Source organism: Ovis canadensis, chromosome 7, assembly GCF_042477335.2.
Source record: "Ovis canadensis isolate MfBH-ARS-UI-01 breed Bighorn chromosome 7, ARS-UI_OviCan_v2, whole genome shotgun sequence".
NCBI lineage: Eukaryota > Metazoa > Chordata > Mammalia > Artiodactyla > Bovidae > Ovis > Ovis canadensis.
This window is the reverse complement of record NC_091251.1, coordinates 26,377,868-26,391,089: the sequence shown is the minus strand read 5'-3', so window position 1 is coordinate 26,391,089 and position 13,222 is coordinate 26,377,868. Positions and strand designations below refer to the sequence as shown.

The window sequence follows — 13,222 nt, the reverse complement described above, 5'->3', positions numbered from 1 at the left end:
GGGCTCCGTAGGAATGCGAGGGCCGATGCGAGGCCCACTTCAGGGTGCGTTTTGTTATCTCCTCGGCTCCAAACCCCCTCCTTTCGGCACCCACCCGCAATCTCAGACTGAAAGAAGGGCAAAAAACAGCCGCGGGAGGCGGGGGAGAAGACCCCACTCTCCGCCACTTATCTCTCTCATTTGAAAGTCAGAGCACTCCGCTGCAACTAAAGTGCGTGTGTGCGGAGGGGGCGGGAGACTGGCACAACCGAATCTAAAAATACTCGATAAAAATGCTAATCCCGAAGGCAAAGAGAGAACGAAGAAGGAATCTGTCAATCACGAGGCTCCCGCTCCTCACCCACAGCCCCAGCTGTACGGACTGCATTCCTGTCGAGAAGGAAAGAAGTGGGGGGACAGGAATGAAGAAAAGAAAGGGAGAGACACCACCACCTCCACGAGCGCGGGCCGCGGGGGCGGGAGGCGGCGGCGGAGGAGGGGCTCGGGCCCGCGGAGCCGAACAAAGCGGGCCTCAAGTTCTATCCCGCATCTCCCCGAGGTGTGTGTGTGGGGGGGGGGGGCATCCTGCAGCACCCCCTTTCCCGGAGGTGAAATGCCAATGCGGGGTCTAGGGGAGCGAGTGCCGCGTGGAACTCCCGGGCTCTGAATCTTTGCAATTCCAGAAAAGGTTTTGTTTGGGGTCCCCCTTCACCCGCTTCCTGCCTGCGTTCCCACCCCTCGTATACACACACACACAATCCCTCCTGCTCCAGTCCCACCAGGCCGGCCCCGCCACGCTATGGGGCCGGGCGGGCGCGCCCCGAGGTCCCTCCAGCCCCCACCTGGGGATGGTGATGCACTTGGTGTTGACGTTCTGCGTAGTGATGGCTTTCTCCAGCTCGTCCAGCTGCCCCGTCTTCTTGAGCTTCTTGACCAAACTCTTGACTGCCTTCTCGCACCATTTCTCCTCCTGCCCGTTCTGCTCGCCCTTTTTCCAGCCCAGCAAGCGCTTCACGATCGGGGGCGTGAAAGGCAGGATGGACGACATGGTTGAGGAGGGCGCGCGAGCTGCGAGGAGCGCCCCCGGCGGGGCTAGGCGCGGCGGGACGCCGGGGGCGCAGCGGGGAGCTCAGCCCGGGCCGGCTGCGGCCGCCCAAACTTCGCTTCAACTCTCGGCGAACTTGCTGGTTCTCCAGGCCCGGCCGCGGCGCTGCAGCCGGCGGGGCTCGGCGCGCGGCCCTGCGCCCCGGGCGTCTCCCACGGCGGGGAGAAGGACGGCGGGGCGGCGGGCAGGCAGTAGCGAAGCGAGATCGGGAAGGCCTGGGACGCGGGGCGGAGGCGGCGGCCGCGGGGACCGGAGTGGCAGAAGAAAGTTTGGGTTTCCGCACGGGGTGGCTGTTTGGGTGCCGCCTCCAGGAAGGAAAGTCCAACCCCCAGCCAAACTTTGCTCGCCTCGCTCGCTTTGATGCGCAGTTCCCTCCGCCTCGGCAGCCTCGCCTCCCCGCTGCCCTCCTCCTTCCCGGCTCGCTCGCTAGCTGGGCAGGCCCGGGGCGTGCGCCGCGCTCTTGCTCCCGCCCGCTCCCAGTCTGTGTTTCATGCAAATCCGCGTGCAGCCTCCTTTCCAAGCGCTGTCACCGCCCCCTTGCCGCTGGGGCTCCCCGCCTCCTCCCCCGCGCCCCGCCGCCTCCTCCTGCGGGCGCCTTGCTCGCCGCCCCCCCCCCCCAACCCCCAGCCTCCGGGAGGGCTCCTGGCCTTTCCCCCGCCCGGCGCGGAGCACGCCCACGTGGGCGACCTGGGACAGCGGCCGCCAGGGCTGGAGCGCGCAGGACCCCGCGCGGCCCCGACCTGAAGTCCAGCGGACGCCGGGAGGAAGTCGTGGGAAAGGAGCGGCGAGAAGGGCCCCTGGCGGGAGGGCCGGGCTCGGGTCGTGGCGTCCGCTCTCGGAACCCACACTCAGGAAACTCGGCTGGAGTGGCGGGCCCGAGGGTTAGACCCGCACGAACGAACGAGAGCGGGCTGGCCACAGGCAGGCGGTGGGCTCCTGGGAGGACCCCGGTTCGAGGGAGGACGCGCGGAAGGCTGAGGCCCAGGAAGTCGGGGCGCGCACCAGGACGCTGGTGCGCCGATCCCGGTCAGGGGCCGTGGCGGCGCCGGGGACTCGGGGGGCTGTTTTTATTCTCGCACCAGAGAGACCGTTCCGGTTTAGAGCCCCAGGGCCGGATTAGGGAGAGGCTCTCAGAGGTGCCGATTTGGGGACCCCAGTGACTCCCTGGATAATAGCTGGAGTCAGGGGTCCCTTGGACCTTTGGGAATCAAGTGCCCCGCAGAAAATGGGCCTCAGAGGCATTCGTTAAGCTCAGGAAGAAATGAATGGGGGAGCCTTAGAACTTATCTGTAGAGGAAAAGTTTCACTACAGGGTGCTGGAATCCTATGGGAAACAAAGTATCCGAAATTCAACACCCAGTAAAATAGGAGAGAGTTTTGTTTTCAAAGCTGTGAACTCGCAACAAGTGGAGCAAAAGGGCAGTCTTCGGGGACCTTATATATTCCAAATTAGCTTCGGTGGGAAGCAGAGGAACACCAGGATATTGGGGGCGCTCTGGGGCTTTTCTCTCCACGAACACAATTCAGGGGCGTCTACCCACAGACCCCTCACTCGGTGGCTGTCAGGAGTTACCCCAGGCCCCCAGGGCCTTTCTCCTGCAGCCCCTCCCCTACCAGACCTCTTAGCCTTTGTTTGTTTTTAACAGCAGGAAACTCCCTTGGTGAGAAAGAAGTGATCCGCAAACCCTCTAGCGGGTGGGGAGTTACAGAGCCCTGTGAGGTGTGGCCTAATCCACAATGTCAGCCCAGAAGCTGCAGGGGTCCCTGCCTGGAAGGAGAAAATGAGCTCTGGCAGGTCTGTCAGCTGCTGGGGCTGAGCCCAGGGCTCCCCTCGTTCTAATTCTCTGCCTGCTTGGACCTTAAAGGAGAGTCCCCTGAACCCCAAATGGTGCTTAATGACCTGCTCCCCATTCCTGGCCGGTCCTTGGAACTAACCAGCAGCCACTATAATCTGGTTTTATTCCCTTCCTCCAGTTCTCATCGAAAAAGAGAAGGAAGGAAGGCAATAGACTTTTATTGATGGCTTTCTTCATTCCAGGTAGAATGAAGAAAGTGCTGCCCCCTGATTTCATCTTCACAGTGACCCCTGAAGTAGATGTCCCTGGTCTCCCATTTACAGCTTAAGTACCCGAGGCCCAGAGATTATAATACTGGAGAGCTCTAGCTGCAGAGTTAGGCTACAGACCAGTGATTTTTGAGGCCTCAGCCCACACTGCACCCAGCTAGCTGCCTTCTAGAGTTGTAGAGGTAGAAGGTGACATCACAGATGGAGCTCTGCAAAACCAACGTTCTTTACACAGGTGCACTATTGTGATACTAGAAGAAATGTTTGCTCACCTGGAAAACAGGCTAGAGATAGCTTTCCTCTCAATCTCTTAGGGTGGTTGTGGGAGTCCGATGTGAAAAGCTTCACCAACAGTCAATACAGCCACTGTTAGTGCCATGGAGAAAGGTGCGAAGTGGGGAGCAGAGTTCAGTTAGACACGCACATCTACAGAGCACCTCCATGTGCCATCCTACTCATTTCTGAAAATGCTGAAATGAAAGACTAAGGGCCCTAGCCTCTCAACCTAAAGAAGCACCAAGGGGTAGGAGATGTGTGCCTGTGAGAAACGGGCCCTTGTGTAAACCGTTCATATTAACCTGAACATTGCATCAGGCAGGTCCCACTGTTGAGAGGCATCCAGCAAAAAGACCTCAAGCTTCATCAATGACTGACCTGGCTTTTAATCTTGGCTCTCTCAACCCCTTCACCCCACCAAGCATCTATTTTCTCAGCTGTAAGAACGAAGCACACAGTTCTTCTTATGAATCTAGAAAAGGCATTACAACTGTTCTCCTTCAGGGCAGAGCCATGTGTAGTGAAGTGTAGTGTATACTATGAAGGTGAGAAGCCTAAGAGAGATCTGAGTTTTGCAGGTAGTAGAAGGGCCTGGCATGTCCCCGAGTCTCTGAATCATGACATGGGAAGGGCCCCCTGGTCAGCCTTCTCGTTTTCCTGAAAGGAGGCAGTGACTAGTCAGCAGTCAGTGTGGCTGAAGCTTGCTCTCCTGCATTATCTTTGCTGGTCTCGGTGGACAGCTGGTGCATGCAGAAAACAGGGCTGGCTCCACGTGTGAGGCCAACAAGTGACTTGTCTGGGCGTTCCTTTCTCCTCTGGCCTCAGTTTCTCCACTAGAAGAGTTAGAGAAATCAGTCCAGTTTCATAAAACTGGAGGGCTAAGGAGCAGATTCCTCTGGGTGCCCGAGAACCCCACATATTCCCCTGACTTTGGCAGGTGAGAGGGTGGGCGGCTCTGGGTGGAGAGGAACTCTGTTCTAGCACGTGTGCTCCTGGGGCCCAGCCAGGCCGGCTTCTGCAGAGGCTGTCCTTGGAAAGGAAACATCAGCCCAGTTAATTTTTCATCGGGGTAAGCACAAAGTTCAAGAGAGGTGGGATGGGGCCGGAGGCAGCGCCTCCGTTTTTCTGGGAATAGTTAGTCCTATGGGGGAGGAGCCTCACAAGCAGATTCGCCAAAAGATTTTCATGTGTTTGGCATGGCTCCCGGGTGGAACACTGGAAAGAAACAAACACCTGCCTTCAATTCTGATGATTTTTCTGTTAGCTAAAGGATGTTTAATCAATACGTGGTGAATCTCGAAAGAGCAAGAAAATTGTTCCTGTCTTCATTTTACACAGACATAAAGTGACATCTGGTGAAGGGAGGTGATTCACAACCTGGAGATGAGTCAGGATCTAGTGAGGACTAGAACTTTCAGCAGAATGCCCTCACCTGAGAGGGAGCCTCTGTCTGCAGCTAGCCCTCTTTCTTTGCCCTTAACACACGTGAGTTCTCTTTGTGGTACCAAATGGACCTGAGTTAAAATGTCTAGTCTCCTCTTTCCAGTTGTGTGACTTCAGGCGAGTCCCTTAACTCTGTGTATCAGTTTCCTGATAGAATGGGAATAATAATAATCTTCCTCTTAAGATCACTGTAAGGAATCAAACAACACATGCAGAGAGCTTTCTACAAGCATTCAGAACATTTTCAATACACTTGGATATAGCTGGTGCTCAGTGCAGAGTACTATGCACAAATTATAAGCAATGAGTTCTGCGTACAGGAGAAAAATGGCTGTATCTTAAAAACAGTTCAAGGTGAAGATAGCAACACAGAAAATGACAGAAATAATGCTATGTTACTTGTGTAAAAAGTTACATAGGCACAAAACAACTGTATACATTTTGAAAGAAGTCATATAAACAGATACACATTGAATCACTTCACCCTTTAGGATGGCTACTCTTAAAAAAGGAGAAAATAGTAAGTGCTGGTGAGGATATGGAGAAATTAGGACCCTTGGGCAATGCTAGTGGCAAGGTGGAAAATGGTATGGTGGTTCCTCACAAAAGTAAACATGGAATTACCACTTCATCCAGCAATTTCACTTCTGAGTGTATACCCCAAAAGAAGTGAAAGCAGAGATTCCACAGATATTGCACAGCCATGTCCATAGCAGGATTATTCTTGATAGTCAAGAGGTGGATGTAACTTTAGTATCTATTGAGGGATGAATGCATTAGCAAAATATGGTCTATACATACAATAGAATATTATTCAGCCTTAAAAAGGAAAGAAATCCTGTCACATGCTACAATGAGCATGAACCTTGAAGACCCTGTGCTAAGTGAAATAAGCCAGTCACAAAAGGACAAACACCATATGATTCCATTTACACTAAGTACATAGAACTGTCAAATTTTTGAGACAGAAAGTAGAATGGTGGTTGCCAGGGGCTGGGGGGAGGAAGGAAATGAATGGGTACAGCATTTGAGATGGGGAGATGAAAAAATTTTGGAGATGGATGGTAATGATGATTGTACAACCATGCCATAGAACCATACACTTTAAAATGATTAAAATGGTAAATTTTGTTCCCTATATTTTACCATAATAAAAATAGAAAAAATACACATTGAACACAACAGAATAGGTGTTTGAGGGTAAGCATATGGGAATTGGAGGGGAGACTAGAGGGGGAAAATAAGTACATCCATGGGTCTGTAATGATGAAGTACTGTGTGGTACTGAGGAATCTGTTAACCTCACTCTCTGCACTTAAGCTGCCATAGTACAATGTACTCAGCAGCCTAACTATTCTCTAGCTCTCTCAAAAGTCAGTCTTTGGGACTTCCCTGGTGGCCCAGTGGTTAAGACTCCACAATGCAGAGGGTGCCAATTCTACCCCTGGTCAGGGAGCTAAGATCTTGCACGGCGCATCCAGTCAGTCAATCAGTAGAAAGACAAAGCATCTAAACCACCACAAAATAAACCAAGACAGAGCCTTTGCTTCCCAGCACCTTCCAACCAATGACCGGGATCTCTCGCATTTGGAGAACCCAGTCAAAATTATTTAAAATGCCTGCCCCAGGGCCACCCCTAGGAACCCGCAGCCTCGGATGCTGCCCCCGCCTGACAGCTCGGGGAACTGAGGGTGCGGGGACCAATACCCTTTGCAGGTCTGCTCTAGGCCAGGCTCTGGGCAGAGACTTCTAGGATAGCATCTTGTTTGAAATTCTCGGTCCCCAAAAATGGTTCCTATTGTTGCTGAGGAGGGACCACAGACTAAAGAATTTAAGTTGCTATTGTCCAAACTGGATGGCTGACCCCTGACTGCCAGCCCAGCATGGACCCTCTGTCTCCAGAGCCCCCAGAGTAAGGTTCCTAGGGTTGATTATAGACAGTCCTTGGGAGAAGGGAGCTGGAACAGGAGTTGTGTGTAGGGAAGTTGGAGTGTAGGATTCGGGTGTTGGGTCCAAGGATGATAAGGTGAGAGGCCAGGTCTGATAGGAGGAGATTTGGGGTGAGGGATTGGACTCAGGGGTAGGCATTGCTACCCGCTGCTGGGTACAGACTGAGGCATGGGGCCAGGGCTTTGAGGGAGGACAGGATGGGCCTGTGGGCAGGCGGCTGGAGCCCAGGGCAGGGTTCACAGAGCTATTTTGGGTTTTCCTGAAGAAGCTCCTTCCCAGTGTTCAGGCCTGGGAGTCAGGGGCCAGGAGAGGATCCTGGTAGGTGTACAGTTGTGTGCGTGTGTGTGTACTTGATTATACCACCTGTGTATGTCCTGGTGTGTTGATCACTCTGTGTTTACACAGGTGTTGTTGAGATTCAGGTGTGTGTACGCTAAATGTCTGTCCGCCCATGCCTCTGAGATCTGTCTTGTTCAGATCACATTATTTCACAGAGCCCAGCCCCATATGTTTAAGTGAAACGGTTATGTGCAGTGTGAATTTCCTTCCTGGGTGCATGTGTTTCTGTGTCTTTGTCTTTGTACCATGTATGAGTGTATATTTGTGGAGGTCACTATGTTTTCTCTTTCCTATTTTCTGGGATAATAAGAGTCACAAATGTGGCCTTGGCTCAGGCCCAGGATTTCCCTCGGTCCAGAGTTCAGTTTACAGTGTGGCCCTAAAGCAGCAATTGTTGGGTCATATAATTGCATTTATTTTTAAAAGCACACGTGCATATGAACAGCCAACAAGGAGTGGTGTGCTGAAATAAAAATACAGTTCTAGAGGAGCAGTGAGACTGTATGCCCTTAAATTACTTTTTAATATATTGGCAAGCTATTTTTACACTGTACATGAATGGAAGATACTAAGTTACACCTCAACTTAAATAAAGATTTTAAAGAAAGACAGCAATGTGTAGGGTGAAAGCACCGTTGGGTTTATCCAGGGTAGGGAATGTGGATCCTGGAGGGAATGAGGCAGGGGTGGTTTGGACTGTCTGCTCAGGTCTGAGAGGGTGACTGATGCTAGGGGCAGGGGGTCGGGTGGTCTGTTAGTGCCTTTGTGTAGTCAAACATGGGCCATGTTAAAAGAGAAACAGAGTCCTCATTTCACAAAACAACATACATATCTAGAATATTCTGTCCCTTAGATACACCCCAGCATCTGGAAACAAACCTCCTGGGGTCGACTCAGACCTTGAAGGAATGAAATGGGAAAAGCTGTCCCTCTCCCAAGCAATTCAGTCTGACCAGAGGGTGGGACACCAGCTTCAAGACATGAGTTAGGCTGTTGCTGCTGTTTTAAAGCCCACATACTATAGGGTTCCGTTTCTCTGAACTGCCCAGATTAGGCCAATCTACAGTGGCAGAGGTAGGTCACAGGCTGCTGGGGGCTTGGTAGAGGGTGGGAGTGACTTCCAAGGGGTACAGAGTTTCTTTCTGGGGGAATGAAAATATTCTAAAGTTGGCTATTGTGATAGTTGCGCAGCTCTTTGAATACATTAAACCCCACTGGCTTGTTCATTTTTAAGTGGGTGAATGGTATGCTAAGTGAATTACAGCTCAATAAAGATGTCTTTAAAAGTAATAATAAAGGCTAACACATACTGACGTCTCACAAATGCTAAGCCCTGCTCTCAGTGCTTCACATGAATGAGATTAACTCTTAGTTTCTGCAGCTGCCTGTGGCTGGTGTCATTACCCTGCCCTTTCCAGAAGAGGACACTGAGACTTGATGAGGTGACATTCAGAGACTGGCCTTGCTCAGACAAGCCAAGATACCTGCTGGACAGTCCTTGTTCTTAACCATGATGAGGACAAACAATGACCACAGACTAGAGACAATCACACTACAACCCCCTGATTTTTCACTAACTATATCATGAACACCTTTTTCTGTTACTCCACTATTTTGAATGCATGTGGAGCAGCCTTCACATGGGTCTATCATAATGTATGAAGCCACTTTCCCACAAGTGGACAGTTAAGTGGCTCCCAGTTTTATTCAGCACTATAAAAAGTGATGCTTTAAACACTTTTGTACATATGCATTTGTGTGTCTCTCTGATTATTTTCTTACAGTAAGTCCCTAGAAGGAGAACGGCTACTTATGGAGTCATTACCAAATGGCCCCCTGAAAAGCTACTGTACCAGCTGTATCCTAACGGCTTTATAAAGTGAGATTGAATCTGGGGTAGAATTTTTCTTGACATCTGACTTAGTCATCAAGAGCCACTCAAGAGAGCTTCAGCTTTTGCTGTGACATTTTTTGTTTTCTTCTGAAATCAAAAAGTGAAATAGGGTCTCTACTAAAAGATCTCTGAGTATAGGGGAGAGGGATCACAGGGCGGTGCTATTGGCAGGCAGTACAAGGAAACACTTTTCGATCTTTTCCTCCTGCCCTCCCATAGGTGCTAATGTTCCCCTGGGCCAGGCACTTGCTGCTTTCCCTTGACATTCTCTCCCTGTGTAACCCTGATGCTGGAAAAGACCCTGATTCTGGGAAGGACTGAAGGCAAAAGGAGAAGGGGACAGGAAGGGATGAGATGGTAGATAGCATCACTCACTCAATGGACATGAGTGTGAGCAAACTCTGGGAAGTAGTGGAGGACAGGAGTGATGCTGCAGCCCATGGGGTCTCAAAGAAAGGGACATGACTTAGCAACTAAACAAAAACAACCATCCTGGGTGATCGTATTCTGCTTGAGTCTTGCCTGATCTTTCAAAACTGACCCCAAAATCTAAATATCCAACCCAACCCCTCTCCTGAGCTCAAGTCTCAAACTGTCACCTGGAATTAGAGGCCCACAGTCATCTCAAGTTCATGTTCAGAACTGAGGTCGTCAGCTTCCTCTGTGAATCTGCTTCTCAGCCCTCCATCCTCAGGGGCATCACCATTGTCTCCAATCACCCAGTAACCTAGAAATTCCTCCCCTCTTTCACCCCTGTATCCAATCTGCCACCAAACCCTATAGGATCTGCCTCCCATCACCCAGCCTCCATCTTAATTCAGGTCCCTATCACTGCTCACCACTAATTATTACAATAATTTTCAAATTGTCTTCCTTCTCTACTTGCAGCCAGAGTGAGCACTCCAGAAGTGTAAATTGCATCTACATTTCCCTGCTTTGTAAAAAAATGCTTTCAGTAATTTATAAAGAATGATTTCAGTTGTTTACAGCAGTGCTGTCCAGTAGAAATATATGCAAGTGACCTATGTAATTTTAAATGTTACTGAGGCTGTTATTTTTTTAAAAGGAAAAAGAAACAGGTAGAGTTAATAATACTTGATGTAACCCAACATAGGGCTCAGTGGTAAATAATTTGCCTGAAATGCAGGAGACACAGAAGATGGGGGTTCGATCCCTGGGTCAGGAAGATCCCCTGGAGGAGGAAATGACAATCCACTCTAGTATTCTTGCATGGGAAATCCCATGGACAGAGGAGCCCCGGTGGGCTACAGTCCATGGGGTGGCAAAGAGTTTAACATGACTGAAGCAACGTAGCATGCACGCAACCCAACATATCCAGTATATAATTTTTAACATGTAAACACTATAAAAATTATCTCTATATTTGTGCAGTCTTTGAAATCTGTTGTGTGCTTTATGCTTGCATCTCAGTTTGGACTGGTCACATTTCAAGTGCTCAATAGCCGTGTGTGGCTAGTGGCTCCCCTGTTGGACAGCACACTTCTAGAGAACAGATCCATAGTGTTTCATATGGAGTGACGGCGCTGAGTGATGGGGCCAGTCTGTCAACTCTCCCTCAACTCTCTTGTTTCACCCACATCACATCCTTTCTCCAGGCACATTACAAATATCCCTGGGCTTTTCACACCACAGTATCTTTGCTCACACCACTCCTTCTTGACTTTGGTGTCCTCTCCATCCCTCCCATCTCCATATTCCACCCCTTCAACTAGTTGAACACACCTTCCATCCAAGTCTAGATTGGAGCAGCACCCACTTCACAAAGCCTTTCCTCCTCTATCCTGTTCATACCTCTATGCTCATACTTAGGACTTATTTGTGCATTTATCTGTTTATTTATTAAAGGTTATTGTTAAAATATTGTGGAGAAGTTATTGTGGTTTTGGACCATGAATTTTAAGTCATTATGGGTCAGACACATCTTTATGAATCAAAACAGAAACCATTGCAAGCCAACATATTTTCACCAATGAGAAATAAGTTGATTTATTCCTGTAGTATAAAAATCCCTGCCTCGGAATTCAGTGAACTCTTGGAGAGCATTTTCTGCCTCCTGCTGGTTGTGGAAGCGTTTTCCCTGCAAAAAGTTATCGAGATACTTGAAGAAGTGGTAGTCAGTTGGCGAGAGGTCAGGTGAATATGGTGGATGAGGCAAAACCTCATAGCCCATTTCATTCAACTTTGACGCGTTGGTTGTGTGACATGCCATTGGATGTCATTGTGGAGAAGAATTGGGCCATTTTTGTTGACCAATGCTGGCTTCAGGCATTGCAGTTTTTGGTACATCTCATTGATTTGCTGAGCGCACGTCTCAGAAGTAATGGTTTCACTGGGATTCAGAAAGCTGTAGTGGATCAGACTGGCAGCAGACCACCATACAGTGAGCATCACCTTTTTTCAGTGCAAGTTTGGCTTTGGAAAGTGCTTTGGAGCTTCTTCTTGGCCCAACTACTGAGCTGGTCATTGCCAGTTGTCATATAAAATCCACGTTTTGCCTCACATCACAATCCATCAAGAAATGGTTTGTTGTTGTTGTGTGGAATAAGAGAAGATGACACCTCAAAATGATGATTTTTTTTTTTTTGATTTGTGGTCCGCTCATGAGGCACCCACTCATGAAGCTTTTTCACCTTTCTAATCTGGACAGGGAGGCCTGGGCGTGCTGCAGTCCATGGGGTCGCAAAGAGTCGGACACGACTGAGCTACTGAACTGAACTGAATTTGCTTCAAGTGCTGAACAACCAGAGAATGTTGTCACCTTCTGATGGCCAGCCACTGTGCTCCTCATCTTCAAGACTCTTGTCTCCTTTGCAAAACTTCTTGAACCACCACTGCACTGTTCATTCATTAGCAGTTCCTGAGCCAAATGCTTTGTTGATGTTGTGAGCTGTCTCTGCTGCTTTACAAAACATTTGGAACTCAAATAAGAAAATTGCTCAAATTTGCTTTTTGTCTAATATCATTTACCTAGTCTAAAATAAGTATAAACAGCAAATAATAAGTTATTAGCAAAAAAATGAAAGAAATGTGCATTAAAATGATATATAACAAAATCACATTTATTTAAGAAAGTATCCCAATATCAAGCAGCAAATTTCAACAATTACTTTTGCGCCAATCTTAATAATTAATTCATTATAGAGAAGGCAATGGCACCCCACTCCAGTACTTTTGCCTGGAAAATCCCATGGACGGAGGAGCCTGGTAGGCTGCAGTCCATGGGGTCGCTAGGAGTCGGACACGACTGAGCGACTTCACTTTCACTTTTCACTTTCATGCATTGGAGAAGGAAATGGCAACCCACTCCAGTGTTCTTGCCTGGAGAATCCCAGGGATGGGGGAGCCTGGTGGGCTGCCGTCTATGGGGTCACACAGAGTCGGACACGACTGAAGCGACTTAGCAGCAGCAGCAGCAGTAGCAGTAGATTTTAAATGCCTTGAAGGTCAAAGACCTTGTGATATTTTTCTCACCCCAACACCTGTGCTTGAGCCCACTGAATGTACTCAATAAAAGTTTGGTGATGAATTGAATTAATAGACAGGCAATTGAGGCCCAGAAAGATTAAACAATGTGCCCATGGTCTCATAACTAAAATGTAGAATCCTGACTTACACTGCAGACTCTCAGCCCCATGCTTGTTTGGCCACTGAGCTAGGGGATGTCAGAAAGCCAATCTGTAGGGAATGCATGGGAGGATTTACGTGAAGATTGGCTTGAGGTGCCAGCTGCTAAAATCCAGGCAACCTGGACCACAATCCTGTAGTTCCTGGTATAGATTCAGCTTCCGTGGCACTGCATTTTACTGCCCCCAAACAATCACTAGGAAAGGTCAGGGACCAAAAGGGACATAGGAGCAGCATGCATTATGATGGTCAACCCCTGATCTGGACCAGCCTCACCCGCAGATGAAAAGAATGGTTGTGACTTGGGGAGGAATTCTCTACGAAGGGCTTGAAACCTGGTTAAGCAGCAGCAGAACTGACTGACTGGAGTGCTGGCGTGGGGGAGGGGCTGGGAAGGTGGAGGGTTTGGTTCTATCAGTGGACCTGCTGCCGCTTGTATTGTATTGTATTATTATTTACATCCCCAGTCTCAGTTTCCTCGTCTGTAAAAGGAAGGGATTGGAGTGGCCTTGAGTTTAAATACAAG

At 49.3% G+C, this 13,222-nt stretch overlaps 1 protein-coding gene and 1 long non-coding RNA gene across 3 annotated transcripts in view; one reads left to right on the top strand and one right to left on the bottom strand.

Moving 5' to 3' along the window:
• The window catches only part of SMAD3 (SMAD family member 3), a 127,281-nt gene extending 125,666 nt beyond the window's left edge, over positions 1-1,615 (bottom strand). The window contains exons 1-2 of one of the 2 annotated variants that reach the window (XM_069595468.1): positions 1,532-1,584; positions 822-1,218 (exon numbers count right to left, since the gene is read on the bottom strand). In XM_069595468.1, the coding sequence (XP_069451569.1) occupies positions 822-1,027 (206 nt within the window). In that variant the 5' untranslated portion in view covers positions 1,028-1,218; positions 1,532-1,584. Of the gene's footprint in view, positions 1-821 lie in introns of both variants that reach the window. The other variant, XM_069595467.1, reaches the window with a different exon arrangement.
• Positions 1,616-1,928: 313 nt separating this feature from the next.
• LOC138443325 (uncharacterized) lies at positions 1,929-12,017 on the top strand. Its single transcript, XR_011258070.1, has 2 exons — positions 1,929-4,910; positions 11,720-12,017. It is a non-coding gene; the product is annotated as an uncharacterized lncRNA (long non-coding RNA).
• The last annotated feature ends 1,205 nt before the right edge of the window (positions 12,018-13,222 follow it).